Source organism: Podarcis tiliguerta (assembly GCF_965153285.1).
Source record: "Podarcis tiliguerta genome assembly, chromosome: 13".
In the NCBI taxonomy this organism is placed as follows: domain Eukaryota; kingdom Metazoa; phylum Chordata; class Lepidosauria; order Squamata; family Lacertidae; genus Podarcis; species Podarcis tiliguerta.
The window spans coordinates 52,046,615-52,067,687 of NC_139546.1; the positions used below are offsets into that span (position 1 = coordinate 52,046,615).

At 49.5% G+C, this 21,073-nt stretch overlaps 2 protein-coding genes across 3 annotated transcripts in view; one reads left to right on the top strand and one right to left on the bottom strand.

Annotated features, from left to right (window-relative positions):
• LOC310662896 (chloride channel protein ClC-Kb-like) overlaps window positions 1-20,415 on the top strand; it is a 35,441-nt gene extending 15,026 nt beyond the window's left edge. For both annotated transcript variants that reach the window (XM_083410214.1, XM_083410215.1), the window contains 15 exons: window positions 1,377-1,502; window positions 2,682-2,766; window positions 3,562-3,663; window positions 5,236-5,320; window positions 6,114-6,296; window positions 7,603-7,672; window positions 9,171-9,281; window positions 9,384-9,597; window positions 13,001-13,134; window positions 14,770-14,904; window positions 15,754-15,845; window positions 15,993-16,064; window positions 16,557-16,661; window positions 17,732-17,818; window positions 20,225-20,415. In XM_083410214.1, coding sequence (XP_083266340.1) covers window positions 1,377-1,502; window positions 2,682-2,766; window positions 3,562-3,663; window positions 5,236-5,320; window positions 6,114-6,296; window positions 7,603-7,672; window positions 9,171-9,281; window positions 9,384-9,597; window positions 13,001-13,134; window positions 14,770-14,904; window positions 15,754-15,845; window positions 15,993-16,064; window positions 16,557-16,661; window positions 17,732-17,818; window positions 20,225-20,365 — 1,742 coding nt within the window. In that variant the 3' untranslated portion in view covers window positions 20,366-20,415. The remainder of the gene's footprint in view (window positions 1-1,376; window positions 1,503-2,681; window positions 2,767-3,561; window positions 3,664-5,235; window positions 5,321-6,113; window positions 6,297-7,602; window positions 7,673-9,170; window positions 9,282-9,383; window positions 9,598-13,000; window positions 13,135-14,769; window positions 14,905-15,753; window positions 15,846-15,992; window positions 16,065-16,556; window positions 16,662-17,731; window positions 17,819-20,224) is intronic.
• A 178-nt stretch (window positions 20,416-20,593) lies between these two features.
• The window catches only part of ACTL6B (actin like 6B), a 29,741-nt gene continuing 29,261 nt past the window's right edge, over window positions 20,594-21,073 (bottom strand). The window contains exon 15 of the mRNA XM_083410534.1: window positions 20,594-20,733. The gene's annotated coding sequence lies outside the window, so the exon portion shown is untranslated. The remainder of the gene's footprint in view (window positions 20,734-21,073) is intronic.

The following is a 21,073-nucleotide window of genomic DNA, read 5'->3' on the forward strand; positions in this document are numbered from 1 at the left end:
AAATTACCATATAGCATATGTTGTTGTTGTTGTTTAGTCATGTCCGGCTCTTCGCCTGCTCCCTAAAATATCCCTAGTTTGCTCCTTTCTATATACAGTGGTACCTCAGGTTAAGTACTTAATTCGTTCCGGAGGTCCATACTTAACCTGAAACTGTTCTTAACCTGAAGCACCACTTTAGCTAATGGGGCCTCCTGCTGCTGCCGCACCACCGGAGCCTGATTTCTGTTCTCATCCTGAAGCAAAGTTCTTAACCTGAAGCACTATTTCTGGGTTAGCGGAGTCTGTAACCTGAAGTGTCTGTAACCCGAGGTACCACTGTATAGGGTGCCTACATTCTGCATGGGCAAATGGCTTAAGATACCTATGAGGTCCATAAATTACCATATAGCATATGTTCTTCTTCTTGTTGTTGTTGTTTAGTCATGTCCAACTCTTCGCCTGCTAGCCTGCTCCCTAAAATATCCCTGGTTTGCTCCTTTCTATATAGAGGGTGCCGACATTCTGCATGGACTGGTTGTGTGGTGATACGGAAGGGGGGGCATGTCTTCTTCACCTCCTTCTTCGCTACAATATATCCATCTATTTCCAATTGTCAATGTCAAAAGGGACTAAAATCTATAAAATTCATAGAAAATCAACGTGCCAATTTGCTCAATTTCTCTAGGACTCCATGACACCTCCCCTGTGCTCCATAATCCCTCAAGCAAGGTGTCAAGACCCTAATCCTGTCAAATCACTCTGCCAAGCCTTTCCTCTGGGCAATGCCAGGTGGCAGACTATGCATACATGGACCATTGTCTTCTCATCACCGGTACTCAGGATGTGCTTATCTGCGCATATCTCCAGCTCTGCATATTCCCCCCTCCCCCCTCCATATGTTAATCCTGTGTAACCCAACCTCTTCTTAATGTATTCATGATGTAACTGGGATGTATTTTGCACTGTATTCTGGGACATGGAGGGAAGTTTCAAAAGTTCATGTCACCCCTTTCTCGCTGTTCAATCTCCCCTTGAACCTTGTTGCGCAATAAACATGGATCTTCTGCAGTTTGCTCCTGTCTCCGGCTGAGCTCATTTTCCTCCGCAGGGACCCACGGACTTAGTCCGACGAGCTGGGTGGCAGAGCAGCCTCGCACCCAGATTTTACCGTAACAGAGGCAACACGGGCAAATGGCTTGAGATACCTATGAGGTCCATAAATGACCATATAGCATATATTCAGCCCAAAAAACAGTGGCCATTTGTTGTTGACGAAGGACAGCTGGACATAGAAAGGGCCCCATTACCTTCAGTAGCTCAGGGCCTCATCAAACCTAAATCCGGCCCCGCGTCCCGCCCACCCCCCTTTTCACAATAGGTCTCTCTCTCCGCAGGAGTGCTGTTTGGGGTGGAGGCCACGGGCACCCACTTTGCCGTCCGGGATTACTGGCGAGGATTCTTCGCTGCGACCTGTGCAGCCCTCACTTTCCGCTTGCTAGCTGTGCTCAACAACACAAGAGGTAAATGCGGAAGACATGGCAGGAAGTGAAAAGGAGGGAGAGTCAATTGGGGTGGGACAGTTTCCCTGATGGGATAATGTGTCTTTAACAGCTTCATCATCATCATCATCATCATCATCATCACCATCATCATCATAATTTATTATTTATACCCCGCCCATGTGGCTGAGTTTCCCCAGCCACTCTGGGCGGCACCCAATCAAGTGTTAAAAAGTAGATAAGTAGATAAATAGGTACCGCAAACATGAATCTGACCAAACTGCGGGAGGCGGTGGAAGACAGGAGGGCCTGGCGTGCTCTGGTCCAGGGGGTCACGAAGAGGCGGACACGACTAAATGACTCAACAACAACAACAATGCTGGTGGTCAACAAAAGAGGTTTAAAGACTGTCTCAAGGCAAATCTAAAATAATGTAGTATAAATGCCGACAATTGGGAAACACTGGCCTGCGAGCGCTCCAGTTGGAGAACAGCCTTTACCAAAGGTGTCGTGGGCTTTGAAGACACTCGAACTCAGGACGCAAGGGAGAAACGGGCTAAGAGGAAGGCACGCTTGGCAAATCCACACCATGATCAACTCCCGCCTGGAAACCAATGTCCCCACTGTGGAAGGACGTGTGGGTCCAGAATTGGCCTCCACAGTCACTTATGGAACCACTGCTAAGACCGTGTTCATGGAAGACAATCTTACTCAGCTACGAGGGATCGCCAAAAAGAAGATATAAAGAAACATTGATGTGTAGACATGTATGAAGCGATCCAGAAGCTTGCATATGAGGAGGTGACAAAGGAGATTCAGTATGGGGAAAACGCAGAATTATAATAATAATAATATTAGCCAGTGAGGCTTCCTACAAAGATTTGCAGAGCTTGCAGCCTCCCCACGGAGGATGCCAGTGAATGTGCCATTCCCTGCTTAATCCCAAAAGTCTGCCAAGGGAAGACTTTTGGTCTGTGCCATGAGAGCACAGACAGTTGGGGGAGCCACCACTCTGGAGCCACCACCGACAAGGCCCTGCTTTTGCTTGGAGATGTTTGGCTCTTGCCTCTTGAATTTCCTCACCTGTCCACAACTGGGTTAGAGGTGCTGAGGCAGGGGCTGTTGGATGGGAAACCAAGGCGTATTTTAACTACTGGCTGTTCACCCTCTTCTCCCCCCCCCCAACCTTATACCCTCCAGAAACCGTGGCAATTCTGTTCCAAACCAGTTGGCGGGTTGAGTTCCCCTACGACCTCCCGGAACTTCTCTCTTATGCCATCTTGGGGTGAGTACCGCAATATCGAGAATGTACATAGTAAAAGTATAACGATATTAAATGGCGTTTATGGTGTGTTTCTGTTGTGTATGGTGGGTACTGTGTGTATTGTCTAAGGTAGATTGTTGCATAACGAAGGTTATACAGTGGTGCCCCGCAAGACGAATGCCTCGCAAGACGGAAAACCCGCTAGACGAAAGGGTTATCCGTTTTTCGATGCGCTTCGCAGGACGAATTTCCCTATGGGCTTGCTTTGCAAGACGAAAATGTCTTGCGAGTCTTGAGATTTTTTTTCGCTCCCCACCCCCTTTTTCTAAGCTGCTAAACCGCTAATAGCCTTTTAGCAGCTAATCCGCTAATCCCTTAAGCCTTTAATAGCCGCTAATAGCCGCTAATCCGCTAATAGGGTTGCTTCGCAAGACGAAAAAACCACTAGACGAAGAGACTCGCGGAACAAATTAATTTCGTCTTGCGAGGCACCACTGTATAACGATATTAAATGGCGTTTATGGTGTGTTTTCTGACCAAACTGCGGGTGGCAGTGGAAGACAGGAGTGTCTGGCGTGCTCTGGTCCATGGGGTCACGAAGAGTCGGACACGACTGAACGACTAAACAACAACAACAATGGTGGGTTTCTGTTGTGTATGGTGTGTACTGTGTGTATTGTCTAAGGTAAATTGTTGCATAACAAAGGTTATATTTAAAAAAAGGGAAATTGAGAGGACGTCGCTAGGTTTTGCCTCTGCTCCCCCCCCCCCCCCCGGACACCTGGGTCCCCTATGTTTCTGTTTCCTTCCGTCCAGCGTCCTCTGTGGCGGCATCTCCTGCCTCTTCCTCTTCTGCCACCGGAACATTCTCGACTTTCTCCAGAACCGGCTGAGAATCAAACGTTTTATGGCGAACAAGTAAGGCTCTGATCACACACTCGCCCCGAATCCTTGTTTGCTGTTTGGGGCGGGTGGGCGAAGTCAGAGAAGAGGAAAGCCTTGCAGAACGGTTAGGAGCTCAAGGAGTGAGGAGAAAACTTCATTTCTCACAGCGCCACAAAATGTCCTAAAGACCTTCATTCCAAGGATACAGAACTCTGAGTCGGCATTGGGACCCCCGGAGTCTCTCACCACTCAGAGATGGGGAGAGGGGAGTTCACACTAGGGATCACAGCCATCTGCATATAAATATCTTTCCTGGGGGATGGGTGGGCAGCATAAAACACTGGAAGGGGGAGCAGACAGAACTTGGATGCTGGGAAATTCAGGGCTGGTAAAAGAAAACCCTTCAAGCAGCACGTGGTTAGTCTGCGGAACTCCCTGCCACAGGAAACAGTGCGTACCAGTTGTTGGAAACCACAGTGGCTCTTGTGTCCGACTCCTGCTTGCTGGGTTTCCCAAACCCAGCCACTGTTGGGCCACTGTGAGAACAGGATGCTGGACTTATAGTTTAATAAAAAAACAAAAACAAGAATAGTGCCTCTGCTGATAGATTCCTGCATTGCAATGGGGTCAGACTAGATGAGTCTTGCGGTTCCTTCTAGGTCTACAGTTCTGTGTACATTTCCCCTCATATCCCATGCTCAACAACACGGGTGTCAAACACAAGGTCCGCGGGCCGAATCCAGCCCGCCAGACCTCGTCATGTGGCCCGTGTAGCCGCCGCCGGCCGCCAGCCTTCACCTTTTATACTCGCTAAGGAGTCATTAAGCTTAAGAAATAGCTGTGACCTGGCAGCCGCTCTGCTAGCCAAGACTGCAAAAAGAGCCCCGACGTCTGGGCTGTGCACAAAAGAACCGCCGGCCTAGGTGGCGCCTCGACCCGCCCATTCCGTAAGACTGACGCGCCAGCTCTATAAATTCTAGATACAGTGGTGCCCCGCAAGACGAATGCCTTGCAAGACGGAAAACCCGCTAGACGAAAGGGTTTTCCGTTTTGGAGGTGCTTCGCAGGACGAATTTGCTATGGGCTTGCTTCGCAAGACGAAAATGCCTTGCGATTCCTGGGGGTTTTTTTCCGCTCCCCACCCCCTTTTTCTAAGGCACTAAGCTGCTAATAGCCTTTTAGCAGCTAATCCGCTAATCCCTTAAGCCTTTAATAGCCGCTAATAGCGCTAATCCGCTAATGGGCTTGCTTCGCAAGACGAAAAAACCGCTAGACGAAGAGACTCACGGAACGGATTCTTTTCGTCTTGCGAGGCACCACTGTATTTAAAACAAAAGCAGGGAATCTGGAGATAATGGGTTATTTGGGCAATTCCCCCTTCACTCTTTTAATGTCTGATGTTTGATTATATTTTTAATATTTTGCTGGAAGCCACCCAGAGTGGCTGGGGAAACCCAACCCGATGAGTGGATTATTATTATTATTATTATTATTATTATTATTATTATTATTATTATTATTATTCCTCTGTGGACCCCCTTGTCCCCCCCCCGGAAGACAACATCTAAACAAAACCAACCCACATAGTGTCTCTTCTCTCTGCAGCAAAATTTTGTACGCTGGGTTCGTCTCCCTGCTGTTATCGAGTATCACGTTCCCCCATGGTTCGGGGCAGTATATTGGCTCAAAAGTAAGTGTGCAAACTCTTGGGACAGAGTGATTGTATCCTCCCCACTTTGCTCAGCTGCCTGGTTTTATTTTATTATTTTTATTAGATTTATCTAAGAATTATAATAAAAGGAACTCAAAGCAGTTCGGAAAATCGAAATGCAAGATTAAAAGCACAATAGTAATAACCAATTGAGGGTTAGGGCCATAGCTGTCAACTGTCCCTTATTTGGCGGGACAGTCCCTTATCCCAGCGCCGTGTCCCGCTGCTGTTCCTTATTGATGATGTCCCTTAAATTTCCCGGGTTTCAAAGGAAGCAGCTCCTCTCCCTCCTCCCTGCCGGCCAGGGAGGAGGGAGGCTCCAGCTGTGTTGCTTGGCTGCGTTGCTCACCCAATAAGGAGTCTGAGAACGACTGGGGGGTGGAGCTTGCATGCCTTGTGCCAATAAAATCGGCCGCCTTGCCTGGGGACTCGCCTTTGCTCAGCGCTTCCCAGCGGAGAGGGGACGGTGGTTTTCCTTGCTGCATCCCCTTTGCCGGGTCACTGCGCTGTGGGAACCACCGCTTAAGGCTTCGTTTGGCTGCTGGCCGGTTGACTAAAATCCCTTATTTTGGCTGCTGATCCCTTATTTTTGAGGCTGCTGGTCCCTTATTTTCAAATCTGTAAGTTGACAGTTATAGTTGGGGGACTAGATTAGTGTTAGCTGCTCTGAGCCCTGTCTTGGCTGGGGAGGGCCGGGTATAAGTAAATTATTATTATTATTATTATTATTATTATTATTATTATTATTATTATTTCTTTTTCCTCTCTCAAGCTCTCCATGAAGCAACTTCTGGAGACGTTCTTCAACAACCTGACCTGGGGTCTCGAGGAGCCCCCCCTGGGCAACAACAGCACCCACCCGCCCCCCAACCAGACCCACGATTTCAGCTGGCTCCAGTGGACCCACCCAGCTCTCTCCTCCCTAGAGATGGTCTCCTTCTTTCTCATTGCTAAGGTGGGGCTCTTGCCTGGGGGTGGCAGGAGGGGGTGGACTGTGGTGGTGGGGGGCTGCCCCCCTTGGCAGAATCCCCTTTGCACATGCGAAGGGGGTTTTGGCCCACGAACACTTAAGCCGTGGGGAATTTGTGTGTGCCAGTGTTAAATTATTGTTACAGCATCGGGAGGGGTCAGTTTGGATGATATCCAGGTGTCCCTTATAGCCTTGTGAGTCTGTATTGAGTACCAGTGGCAGGTTTCGGGTCGTGTGGGCAGTTCCTACGCATAGGGCACCAAGCTGGGGTAAATAATAATAATAATAATAATAATAATAATAATAATACCTATATTTATATGGGTACCTACTGAGATGATAGGGACACGGGTGGCGCTGTTGGTTAAACCACAGAGCCTAGGACTTGCCGATCGGAAGGTCGGCGGTTCGAATCCCCGCGATGACGGGGTGAGCTCCCGTCTTTCGGTCCCTGCTCCTGCATCCTGAATCTGGTAACCTTAATATGTAGGACAGGGTGGTCCATTCCATGGCCTGCATGCGGCCCACCAGAACCCTTTCGGTGGCCCTCGGCAACGTTCAAGAAAAAAACTTAAAGCCTTAACAAATCACCTTTTGTGTCACACGCGGTTAATGAAAGCGCACGCATTTGTCCGTGTGTTAAATTTGTTTAATAATTAAATCGATTGCGTGTTAAGTCGTATATACCGTATTTCGTTAAATCTATGAATTGTGTGTTCAGGTGTAAATATTAAATAAAATCCGTCAATTGTATGTATGGCACAGTATGAAAAACACAGCAAACGCTTTAATTTCCGATATGGAAATTTAACTTGGGGTGTGGCCCACGGGTTCTGTGTTCAAGGATTCCCGCGGTCCGCTCAGTACAAAACATAGCTATCAACTTTCCCCTTTTCTTGCGAGGAATCCTATTCAGAATAATGCAATTTCCCTTTAAAAAAGGGAAACGTTGACAGCTATGGTGCAAAACGTTGTGCCGCGCTGACCTAGTGGAAGAGGCTGCCGAACCGCTCAGACCAAGATAACAAACGGCCTTAGCTGGCCCGTTTTGTACCGCCATTTACATGTCCAAAGAGGTGGCTCTGTTGCCATGGAGACAAATGGGTGAGTCTTTCCCTAACCCACCTGGCTGAAGGCCACGTCGTGATGCAGGGCTTTGCGGCTGATGATGGACACAATCCCAGGTGTGCAGCAACGCAGACCTCACTCTTCCTCCTTGACCAGCTCCCTCCTTCCTTGCCCAAACATCGCTCCGATGACCCTCTCACTGCTGCCCCCTCTTCCTCAACAGTTCTTCATGGTGCTTTTGGCTACGACCATGATCATCCCGGCGGGATTTTTCCTCCCTGTCTTCGTTTATGGTAAGAACCTCAGCCACCACCCCTCGCCGCAGAGGCATAGGAAGGTCAGGTGGTACCCGGTGAAAAAATTTTATTGTCAACCCCCTGCCCACATTGATATATATACATATTGCCTGCAAAAATTGTTATCGTTTAGTTGTTTAGTGGTGTCCGCCTCTTCGTGACCCCATGGCCCAGAGCACGCCAGGCACTCCTGTCTTCCACTGCCTCCCGCACTTTGGTCAAACTCATGCTGGTAGATTGGAGAACACTGTCCCACCATCTCATCCTCCGTCGTCCCCTTCTCCTTGTGCCCTCCATCTTTCCCAACATCAGGGTCTTTTCCAGGGAGTCTTCTCTTCTCATGAGGTGGCCAAAGTCTTGGAGCCTCAGCTTCAGGATCTGTCCTTCCAGTGAGCACTCAGGGCTGATTTCCTTCAGAACGGAGAGGTTGGATCTTCTTGCAGTCCATGGGACTCTCAAGAGTCTCCTCCAGCACCAGAATTCAAAAGCATCCGTTCTTCGGCCATCAGCCTTCTTGATGGTCCAGCTCTCACTTCCATACATCACTAAAATAGTTTTATGTTATTTCATATTTTCTTAGAAAGGAATGTGGATTATGGGCCTCTGATAACAAGGAGGCTGCTGTGGACAAGATACTTAAATCTACAGGATGGATTGTGTTTTGGCTCCACTGAATTGAAATTTCAGCCTTCACGACATATGAAAGCAGCCAAGTACAGGCGACGCGCGGGTTGCAATTCAGTGCCTCTGCGCATGTGCAAAGCGCGATTTGGCGTTTCAGCGCATGCGCGACCGCCGAAACCCAGAAGTAACCCGTTCCGGTACTTCCAGGTTTCGGCGGTCCGTAACCTGAAAAAACGCAACCTGAAGCGTCTGTAACCCGAGGTGTGACTGTAAACAGTTATTTTTGTAGAGGAGGGTCACAATATTAACCGATATGCATGAAATTTCAGATGTAGCTATACAGTCATACCTTGGGTTAAAGTCGCTTTAGGTTGCGCTCCGCTGTGACCCGGAAGTAACGGAACGGGTTACTTCCGGGTTTCACCGTTCGCGCATGCGCAGACGCTCAAAATGATGTCATGCGTATGTGCAGAAGCGACAAATTGCGACTCGTGTACGCGCAGAGGCACAGGCTCGGTTTGCGTTCTGTTCAGGATGCAAACGGGGCACCGAAATTAATCCCATTCGCATCCAGAGCTACCACTGTATAATCCCTAGTGTCGTAAGGTAAGACATTTGCAGCAGGTGTTGTTTTTTTTTTAAAAGTTTTTTATGAACCGCCCTAGTAGGGTAATAATTGATTCTTTTTGACACCCCCCCTCCATGATGGAATCCGGGGCGCTCCACCCCCCTTCCTACGCCCCTGCCTCCCCGCTCCCTTACCAGGGAACCCAGGTGTCCGGGCTGGAGAGCTGCAACCCCTTTGGCCTAATGGCCTATGCTGACGTTCTTATGTTCCAGCAGTGATCCTGTCCGCCTCTTCTGCCAACAGGAGCTGCCCTCGGCCGGCTGTACGGCGAAGTCATGGCCAAGATTTTCCCGGACGGCATCGTCTCCGAAGGGATCCACATGCGGATCGTTCCCGCAGGCTACGCCCTGGCAGGTGAGGCTCCACCTGCTCACCCACCGGCCCCTTCCGTCCTCTGCCGAGCTAGTGGCGGGCAGTTCCGCCGGCCCTGTGCTAGGAAATGTCTCTCCCTTGCAGGCGCGGCGGCGTACTCCGGGGCCGTGACCCAGACCCTCTCGACCGCCCTGTTGACCTTTGAGCTGACGGGCCAGATGTCCCACATCCTGCCGGTCTTGGTGGCCGTGCTGAGCGCCAACGCCATCAGCCAGCGCTCGCAGCCTTCATTCTTCGATGGCATCATCAGCGTCAAGAAGCTGCCTTTCCTGCCCAAGCTGGCTGTGGGCAAGAGTGGGTAAGGACATAAATAGTACCAGACCAATACGAGACCAATAGTCCAGCATGGCTTGAGAGCAGTACATGTGAAAAGGATCTAGGAGTCTTGGTTGACCACAAACTTGACATGAGCCAACAGTGTGACACGGCAGCTAAAAAAGCCAATGCAATTCTGGGCTGCATCAATAGGAGTATAGCATCTAGATCAAGGGAAGTAATGGTGCCACTGTATTCTGCTCTGGTCAGACCTCACCTGGAGTACTGTGTCCAGTTCTGGGCACCACAGTTCAAGAAGGACACTGACAAACTGGAACGTGTCCAGAGGAGGGCAACCAAAATGGTCAAAGGCCTGGAAACGATGCCTTATGAGGAACGGCTAAGGGAGCTGGGCATGTTTAGCCTGGAGAAGAGGAGGTTAAGGGGGGATATGATAGCCATGTTCCAATATATAAAAGGATGTCACCTAGAGGAGGGAGAAAGGTTGTTTTCTGCTGCTCCAGAGAAGTGGACACGGAGCAATGGATCCAAACTACAAGAAAGAAGATTCCACCTAAACATTAGGAAGAACTTCCTGACAGTAAGAGCTGTTTGACAGTGGAATTTGCTGCCAAGGGGTGTGGTGGAGTCTCCTTCTTTGGAGGTCTTTAAGCAGAGGCTTGACAACCATATGTCAGGAGTGCTCTGATGGTGTTTCCTGCTTGGCAGGGGGTTGGACTCGATGGCCCTTGTGGTCTCTTCCAACTCTATGATTCTATGATTGTAGTCCATGTGAGTGTCTGGAGGCAGGTGTGGGGGACTCCCTGGTCCTGAATGGGGCAACTGTGTCCCTGAAGGACCAGGTGCGCAGCCTGGGAGTCATTCTGGACTCACCACTGTCCATGGAGGTGCAGGTCAGTTCTGTGTCCAGCGCAGCTGTCTGCCAGCTCCATCTGGTACGCAGGATGAGAACCTTCCTGCCCGCAGACTGTCTGGCCAGAGTGGTGCATGCTCTGTTTATATCCCGCTTGGACTACTGCAACACGCTCTGCGTGGGGCTACCTTTAAAGGTGACCCAGAAACCGCAATTAATCCAGAATGCGGCAGCCAGACTGGGGACTGAGAGACCACATAACACCAGTCCTGAAATACCTACGTTGGCTCCCAGTGCGTTTCCGAGCACAATTCAAAGTGCTGGTGCTGAACATTAAAGCCTTAAACAGCCTCGGGGGGCCACTAGGTGGCGCGTTGGAAGATGGCTGACAATAACATCTCTCTGACCCATACGAGGTATTAAGGGGCTGCTATGGGAAGTAGGCAGCCTTCCTCCCCCCCCCAAGGGTATGGGGGGGGGCTGCCCTGCCAGCGGTGTTTACAATGCACCCCCTGATTCGAGAGATGGGGGTGCTGAACACTTGGCACAAGCCCTCGGTGGAGTCAGATCTTCCCGACGCCGATTCCAATCAGCGCGTGCTGGTTGCTTCAGCTTGGAATTATAATTGGAACTAATTGGAAATAATAGATTTGGAAGGCTGAAGCACATATATCAAGTGAAACTCGACGATAAGGACTGCTGATTAATGGATCTCTGTGACCGGGAGTGACAGATGGATAAGTAAATCTTTTGCTGAACTACCACTATGAGAATGTATGGCTGGAATGAAGGGGGGGTGGAGGGAAAAACTCTTCCTATTTTCCTTGCATGATGTGATAATAATACCCTCCACCCCAGGAAGAAATAAGATCGTCACGTTTTAATAATTCATAAACAGAACTTTAAGATTTGTGTGGGAGGAAATATAATACAACAAGAGAAGATCGAATGGTGAGAAGGAGGAAAATTTCTATGACGCAGTTAAAAAGAAATGGCGTCTCGCCAAGACAGGCCGGTCGGAGAAGAAGATTAGGGGGAGGAGTATCAGGACGGTGCGAAAGAGAAGGAATGCTGGAATGCAAGTTTGACCTGACAGAGCCCCCTAATTAATTTATTTGATTTACCGGGCCAGCCTGAGGAATAATAATGGACAGACCGAAGATTAATTTTGTTTATGGAAGTATCTAACAGAGGCTGTTCCTGAATAATATGAGTTTGGAAGACTACAAAACCCACACAGTGACACCAAATCTTTCAATCTGTTTGTGAAAATTATCAGAGATCGCAAAGAAAGGAATAAATGATAACAACAAGAAGAGAAAGAAGGTAATAAACGTCTATCCGAATTGAACTGGATGGAACTGTCGAACAAAAGCAGCAAATAAGTGATGTCTGGAGTCATCTGGAATTTGGACTCGTGCGGAGCTTGATGTATGGGTACCCCCCCCCCAAATTTTTTTAAAAATTTTTTTTTTAATTTGGCTGTATAATCTGGAATTAATGTGATTTGAACAATGTGATATGATTGGCCTGTTAATAAAAATTATTTAAAATAAAGCCTTAAACAGCCTCGGTCCTGTAGACCTGAAGGAGCGTCTCCACCCCCATCGTTCAGCCCGGACACTGAGGTGCAGCTCCGAGGGCCTCACAGGGCACTAAAGGCTCAGAGCTTCAGAACCAGACCCACATAGAGCGCATTGCAGTAATCCAGCTTTGAGGAGCCTTGGAGAAGCAGAATGTGACTCAGAAAGTGGATGGAGGGAGGTTTTCCTTCACCCTGAACCCTCCAACCCACCTTTTCACTCCCTTCCAAGGTAGGATGTAGCCTACCTTGATTTCAGCAAGGCATTTGACAAGGTGCCCCATGATATTCTTGTAAAGAAGCTGGTAAAATGCGGTCTTGACTATGCTACCACTCAGTGGATTTGTAACTGGCTGACTGACCGGACCCAAAGGGTGCTCATCAATGGTTCCTCTTCATCCTGGAGAAGAGTGACTAGTGGGGTGCCACAGGGTTCTGTCTTGGGCCCGGTCTTATTCAACATCTTTATCAACGACTTGGATGATGGACTCAAGGGCATCCTGATCAAATTTGCAGATGACACTGGGAGGGGTGGCTAACACCCCAGAGGACAGGATCACACTTCAAAACGACCTTGACAGATTAGAGAACTGGGCCAAAACAAACAAGATGAATTTTAACAGGGAGAAATGTAAAGTATTGCACTTGGGCAAAAAAAAGGAGAGGCACAAATACAAGATGGGTGACACCTGGCTTGAGAGCAGTACATGTGAAAAGGATCTAGGAGTCTTGGTTGACCACAAACTTGACATGAGCCAACAGTGTGACGCGGCAGCTAAAAAAGCCAATGCAATTCTGGGCTGCATCAATAGGAGTATAGCATCTAGATCAAGGGAAGTTATAGTGCCACTGTATTCTACTGTGTCCAGTTCTGGGCACCACAGTTCAAGAAGGACACTGACAAACTGGAACGTGTCCAGAGGAGGGCCACCAAAATGGTCAAAGGCCTGGAAACGATGCCTTATTCTATTATTCCTTTTCTTCCCCCAGAGGCCACGACATCTACGCCGAAGACTTTATGGTGACCGATCTCAAATACCTGTCCCAGGAGAGTAAATACAAAGACCTGCACCGGCTGCTCAGGATCTCCACCCTCAAGCAGTTCCCCTTGGTGGACTCTCAAGGTAAACCGTCTCTCGCTCTTCAGTACCAGCTTTCCTTTAACAACAATCTGCGGAACTCCCCGCCACTTGACTCTTCGCCCGTACGCTTTCTGTCACCTGCTAAAAGCATTTTTTATTTAGACAAGACTGTGGACGTGTGTTTTGATCTGTTTTCGTTTCTTTTCTGATTTTTTAATCTTTCGAGTATTTTGTACAGTGGCACCTTGGTTCTCAAACTTAATCCATCCCGGAAGTCCGTTCCAAAACCAAAGCGTTCCAAAACCGAGACGTGCTTTGCCATAGAAGGTAATGCAAAACGGATTTATCCGTTCCAGACTTCAAAAAACAACCCCTAAAACAGCCATTTGACACGAATTTTACTATCTAACGAAAGCAGTAATCAATGTACTGCAGTCACACAACCAATCAGTAGCTGAACTGGGTTCCACGCAGTCATGAAAACAAAAGAGCCTCATAAACTAAAAATGCAAAATAAAAGCAAAAAGAGACAGACCTCAGCGTAACACTCAAAACAGAAGTCTGGCACTCAAATCGGAGCACGTTCGGCTTCCGAAAAAGTTTGCAAACGGGAACACTTACTTCCGGGTTCGCAGTGTTTGAGTACCAAAGCGTTTGAGTACCAGTGGATTGTGCTTTTTACTGTTTTAGTATCTTTGCAAACCGCTTTGAGGCTTTCCCTACCCGATCAAGCAGTAAATACCGTATTTTTCGCCCTATAGGACGCACCGGCCCATAGGACGCACCTAGTTTTGGAGGGGGGAAATAAAGGGGAAAAAATTATTTTCCCCCCAGGTGTGGGACCTCCCGCGGGCTCCCAAGGCTTGCTGAGAGCTTCCTGAAGCCTGGAGAGCGAGAGGGGTCAGTGCGCACCGACCCCTCTCGCTCTCCAGGCTTCAGCGAAAGCCTGCATTCGCCCTATAGGACGCACACAGATTTCCCCTTCATTTTTGGAGGGGGAAAAGTGCGTCCTATAGGGCGAAAAATACGGTACATTTTACAGAACATATACAGTGGTGCCTCGCAAGACAAAATTAATTCGTTCTGCGAGTCTCTTCGTCTAGCGGTTTTTTCGTTTTGCGAAGCCACCCTATTAGCGGCTTAGCGGATTAGTGCTATTAGCGGTTTAGCGGCTATTAGCGGCTATTAAAGGCTTAAGGGATTAGCGGATTAGCTGCTAAAAGGCTATTAGCGGTTTAGCGGCTTAGAAAAAGGGGGTGGGGAGCAGAAAAAAATCTCAAGACTCGCAAGACATTTTCGTCTTGCGAAGCAAGCCCATAGAGAAATTCGTCCTGCGAAGCGCATCGAAAAACGGAAAACCCTTTCGTCTAGCGGGTTTTCCGTCTTGCGAGGCATTCGTCTTGCGGGGCACCACTGTATAAGTATTTTTAATTTAATTCATAAAACTTACACACTGCTTGGCTGCTTGGTTGGCTGGTTGGTTTTTAAATCCCCCCAATAAACAGCAAATGTGCTGTTCAGCTGCTTCGAACTAGAACTCCCATGGGAATTGTAGTACGGAACAGCCGGAGGGCGCCAGGCCGGAGGAGGCGACTCCTTCGTTGTGAGGCCAGATCCCCTAACTGGGAGAAAAGGCCCCAACCCCCCCCTTCTCTTTCTCTCCCCTCCACCTCAAAGAGTCTCGCGTCTTGCTGGGGTCCATTCGAAGGAAGCACCTGTCCAAGCTTCTGTCAGCCCACCTTGGCCCAGAGAAGAGATTCCAGTACCTTCTCAGCCGGTCGGACCAGGCAGACCCAAACCAAGACGAACCGGGTAAGAGCTTCTGCCCGCTTGCATTAGGGAGGAGGGCGGAACAGGGTCCGGGATTCTTGAGCCGCATTGCAAGAGGTCAGACGACCGTATTTTTTGCTCTATAAGACTGTATTATTACCCCGCGCACGTGACTGGGTTTCCCCAGCCGCTCTGGGTGGCTTCCAACATACCGTATTTTTCGGTCTATAAGACGCACTTTTTCCCTCCTAAAAAGTAAGGGGAAATGTGTGTGCGTCTTATGGAGCGAATGCAGGCTGCGCAGCTATCCCAGAAGCCAGAACAGCAAGAGGGCTTGCTGCTTTCACTGCGCAGAGATCCCTCTTGCTGTTCTGGCTTCGGAGATTCAGAATATTTTTTTTTTGTTTTCCTCCTCCGAAAACTAGGTGCGTCTTGTGGTCTGGGGCATCTTATAGAGCGAAAAATACGGTATATACGACTTAACACGCAATCGATTTAATTATTAAACAAATTTAACGCACGGACAAATGTGTGCGCTTTCATTAACCGTGCGTGACACAAAAGGTAATTTGTTAAGGCTTTAAGTTTTTTTCTTGAACCGAAATGCAGGCTGCGCAGCTATCCCAGAAGCCAGAACAGCAAGAGGGATCACTGCTTTCACTACACAGCAATCCCTCTTGCTGTTCTGGCTTCTGAGATTCAGAATATTTTTTTTCTTATTTTCCTCCTCCAAAAACTAGGTGCGTCTTGTGGTCTGGTGTGTCTTATAGAGTGAAAAATACGGTATTTTAAACTGTAGAACAGAAAATGTAATTTTAAAAATTATGTAAAAAATTAGGATAAAAAAATTAACTTATCCAAAGTAAACCCCTCTCCTTGCTTCTTACGCAGACTCGCCCAAGGAAACGGAGAATGGGCCGTGCGATGCCCAGGAAAGTTGGACGGAAGAGATCGTGGAGGGAGAGGAAGAGGAGGAGAAAAAGGTAGGAGGCAGCTGGACCTGTGGAGGCAGAGAGATTCCCCCTTCTCCTGTTTAGCCTTGGCTTCGAATCATAGTTATAGAACTCTATGGAAGGGACCCCAGGGGTCATCCAGCCCAACCCACCGCAATGGCTTTTTTCTGATTTCAGCCCTCCAAGGCCGTTCCCAGGAGCACCGATTATCTCGCCCCGCAAGAAGAGCATGGGCAACATCGCCACATGGTACGTTGGGCGCTGAGACGGCAGGGTGCTTGCGGCGGGGAGAGGGTGCCATAAGGAGGGCCAGGGAGGAGGCTGGGGGTCCAGGACTCCTGGGTCCCTTGAGCAGAGAGGTTAGTTCCTTGGGGCTGATGGGAGCTGTGGTTTACATCCTTTGCCCTTTAAAATGTTTTTTTTGGGGGGGGGGCTATTGGGTTGTTTTTCTTTTTACAGTTGTAATAAATAAAAATCTCCAGTGGCGGAGAGTTCCACCGGGCTGGGCCAGAAAAAAAGCTTGTTGTTGCACAACACAAAGGTGTTGGCCTGTGGAACTCCCCGCCACATGGTGGCTGCTGTCTCGGAGGGCTTTTGAAAGTGGGACCCCAGATTTATTGCCTTTTACAGTCTATGGGGGGGCTTCTGAGAACGAGCCAGCTGGGGGAAACGGAAATCTGGGAGAGATGGAGCCGCGTTCAGTCCAGCCCCTGCCTCTTTTTATCCCCATGGTGGACGCAGGTTGAGGAATGGGAATGCCGGCAGCTCCAGGAAACCCTCCGCCTGGCCGACGTGCCCATCGACCCGGCTCCTTATCGCCTTTTGGAGAAGGAAACCCTCCGCCAGGTCAGTCCTCCAAGGCCCCTTCATCCCTCATTCCTTCAGGAAGTGAAGAAACAGGACCTTCCGGCCCACAAACTCACTGATCTCCCCAGGCCATATTCTTATTTCTCTGGGAAACGGGGCGCATTGCAGAATGTCTGCTTTATATACATTATTTACATAATGGGCCCCACGTGATTGGCTAATTCCGGGATTCTCCTGTAGGCCAATCAGTTTGCGGATTCACTTCCATCTGGAGCTGGATTGGGTGGCTCCTGTGGACCAATCAGACTGCTGCATTCTGGGTCGTATTGTTCTAGGGCCAATCAGACTGCTGCATTCTGAATCCTATTGTTCTAGGACCAATCAGACTGCTGCATTCTGGGTCCTATTCAGCTCAGTACATAACACCTCAGGAGAGTGAGGAAAATTCTCAGGGATGATTCGCACCCTGGCCAGCACTTTTTTGATCTCCTGCCCTCAGGCACAATTAGTCGTGCCAACAGGGTAAAGAACGGCTTCTATCCGTGGGCTGTTAGGCTGCTGAATGAAAAGATAACAACAGGGCAACTGACTTTTGGGTTTGGTGGGTGTCCGTCAGTAAATGAGGCAAATTAAGACTAAGAGAGCTGAGTGGGGGGTGCTGAAGTAATCTCACTATATACAAGTTGTAAAATAAAGGTAAAGGGACCCCTGACCATTAGGTCCAGTCGTGGCCGACTCTGGGGTTGCGGCGCTCATCTCGCTTTACTGGCCGAGGGAGCCGGCGTACAGCTTCCAGGTCATGTGGCCAGCATGACTAAGGCGCTTCTGGCGAACCAGAGCAGCGCACGGAAACGCCGTTTACCTTCCCGCCGGAGCGGTACCTATTTATCTACTTGCACAGGTGTGCTTTTGAACTGCTAGGTTGGCAGGAGCAGGGACCGAGCAACGGGAGCTCACCCCTCGCGGGGATTCGAACCGCCGACCTTCTGATCGGCAAGTCCTAGGCTCTTTGGTTTAACCCACAGCGCCACCCGCGTCCCTTCACACAAGTTGTACAAGCGACATTAAAAGTATTTCAATTTCAATATTTTTCCGCCCCCCCCCTCCAGTGCTACGACCTCTTCAACCTTTTGGGTCTCCGCACGGCTTACGTGACCAACATGGGGCGCTTGGTTGGAGTGGTGAGTCTCAAGGAGGTAAGTGTCTGTCCGGGTTGGGGGGTTCGCAGCTAGAGCAGGGGTCCCTAAACTAAGGCCCGCGGGCTGGATAAGGCCCGAGGGACTCGTTTATCCGGCCCGCAGCGATGCCCGCTGCCGCCGCCTGCTCTTAACGGCGCTGCCCACTTCCGGGTCGGAGGAGCACCGGAAATAGCTTGTGCGCATGAGCGTTATTTAAAGGTAAAGGCACCCCTGCCTGTACGGGCCAGTCTTGACAGACTCTAGGGTTGTGCGCCCATCTCACTCAAAGAGGCCGGGAGCCAGCGCTGTCCGGAGACACTTCCGGGTCACGTGGCCAGCGTGACATCGCTGCTCTGGCGAGCCAGAGCTGCACACGGAAACGCCGTTTACCTTCCCGCTAGTAAGCGGTCCCTATTTATCTACTTGCACCCGGGAGTGCTTTCGAACTGCTAGGTTGGCAGGCGCTGGGACCGAACAACGGGAGCGCACCCCGCCGCGGGGATTCGAACCGCCGACCTTTCGATCGGCAAGCCCTAGGTGCTGAGGCTTTAACCCACAGCGCCACCCGCCTCCCTTATTTGCACAAGTGTTATTTCCAGTGCTCCTCCAACCCGGAAGTGCGCCGGAAATAGTGTGTGCGCATGTTTATGGGTGTTTGGCGCTGGAGACACCGGCCCGAGGCGCGATTAAGTTTGCTGACCCCTGCGATAGAGGGGCGAGGACAGACCTCCCTCTCTTGTAACACAGGAATCCATCCCACGAATCTGAGCATTGGGAGGTTCAGAGCAGGTGAAAGATATCTTCTCTCCGGGAGAAACATCTCTCCGGTGAAAACAGGGACATCGTATTCTGCAATAATATTTTTAAATATTATTACCCCGTGCACCCGACTGGGTTTCCCCAGCCGCTCTGGGTGGCTTCCAACATACCGTATTTTTCGCTCTATAAGACGCACTTTTCCCCTCCTCAAAAGTAAGGGGAAATGTGTGTGCGTCTTATGGAGCGAATGCAGGCTGCACAGCTATCCCAGAAGCCAGAACAGCAAGAGGGATTGTTGCTTTCACTGCGCAGCGATCCCTCTTGCTGTTCTGGCTTCTGAGATTCAGAATATTTTTTTTCTTGTTTTCCTCCTCCAAAAACTAGGTGCGTCTTATGGTCTGGTGCGCCTTATAGAGCGGAAAATATGGTATATAAAAATGTAATGATCAAACATTTTTTTAAAAACCACCTTCAGATTTCTCTGGGGTCGGATCACTCCATATGTACCCTCTAACATTTCTCTGATTTAAACAGGGACCTGCTAAGGCAAGCATAGGCAAACTCATTCCTCTAGATGTTTTGGGACTACAGCTCCCATCATCCCTAGCTAACAGGGCCAGTGGTTATGGTTTTGATCTATGGGCTACTTTTAAAATGATGCTGCATTTTAAATTGCATTTTAACCTGTATTTTTTTTTTTTAAATTCCTATTATGTTTTTACTGTCATTTTACTGGCATTAGCCACCCTGAGCCTGGCTCTGGCCGAGTATGAATAAAATTTATTATTATTAATGGGAGTTGTAGTCTTGAAACATCTGGAGGGATGAGTTTGTCTATGCCTGCTCTAAGGAAAAGCAGGGAAAGTGGAAACGCATAGCTGTCAACCGTCCCTTATTTGGCGGGAAACTCCCTTATCCCAGTGCTGTGTCCCTCTGCTGTCCCTTATTGATGACGTCCCTTAAATTTCCCAGGTTTCAAAGGAAGCAGCTCCTCTCCCTCCCTCCCTGCCGGCCAGGGAGGAGGGAGGCTCCAGCTGTGTTGCTTGGCTGCATTGCTCACCCAATAAGGAGTCTGAGAACCACTGGGGGGTGGAGCTTGCATGCCTTGTGCCAATCAAATCGGCCGCCTTGCCTGGGGACTCGCCTTTGCTCAGCGCTTCCCAGCAGAGAGATGATTGTGGTTTTCGTTGAGGCTTCAGGCTTCGTTTGGCTGCTGGCTGGGCTTTCTGCCTTTGGCTCAGAAGTCGAACATACCTGTGCCCTGAAAACCCCTTATTTTGGCTGCCGATCCCTTATTTTAGAGGCTGCTGGTCCCTTATTTTCAAATCTGTAAGGTGACAGCTATGGTGGGACGGCTTCTGTAAATCTGGAAAATAGGGGCACTTAGGGGGGTGTCGTGTCAAGAGGGACGTGCAGAAATTAGCCCAACGGACCTGAATGCCGGAGATTCAGGACGGATGAAACCAGTGCAGGGTGGAACTGCGGAACTCCCTGCCACAGGAGTGGCCACTAACCTGAATGGCTTCAAAAGGGCAAATACATGGAGGAGGCTATCTATTGATCTGTCGTTAGGGAGGGCTGGGAGGTGCCTCCCTTTCTGAAGCCCTCAGGTGCTGAGTTTTTTTGGGGGGGTCTACTTGACATCCTCTCTTGCTCTTTCCACAGCTCAAGGCCGCAGTCGAAGGGTGTGTCAAAGGCACCTTTGCGGGCCAGGCCACCCGCCGCCAACGCCGGGATCTGTGCAGGCCTGACGACCAGGAGCAAAAACCATCAGGAGACGATGAAACCAAGAGCCCCCGGGCCTAGGGCCATTTCCTGAGGGTGCCAATGTGGACCCGTCTCCTCGCAGGCGCCATTTATTTAACTCCGCAAGCAGACAACAGATTTATTTCGTAAAAGCTATATATTCACTTGCTTGCAAGAAGAGGCAAGCTGCCTGTGTATGCTGTGGTTTCGTGGGGTTTTCAACTGCCCCAGCGGAAGAATCCCGGGAATTGTAGTTCGGAAAGGTTTTTATTTTTACCTCGGAGATCCCTTAATCCCCTTTGGAAGAGGGAACGGCTGTTTTAAGCTCGCTTGCGGCTAAAATGTGACCCCACCGAATTCTCCGGGGTGAGACGAATCGTTCACAGCCGGCTGCTCTGGGCTGCGTTGCTGGAGACGCAACGCGATACCTAGAATCATAGAATCATAGAGCTGGAAGAGACCACAAGGGCCATCGAGTCCAACCCCCTGCCAAGCAGGAAACCCCATCAGAGCACTCCTGACATATGGTTGTCAAGCCTCTGCTTAAAGACCTCCAAAGAAGGAGACTCCACCACACTCCCTGGCAGCAAATTCCACTGTCAAACAGCTCTTACTGTCAGGAAGTTCTTCCTAATGTTTAGGTGGAATCTTCTTTCTTGTAGTTTGGATCCATTGCTCCGTGTCCGCTTCTCTGGAGCAGCAGCAAACAACCTTTCTCCCTCCTCTAGGTGACATCCTTTTCTATAGTTGAACATGGCTATCATATCA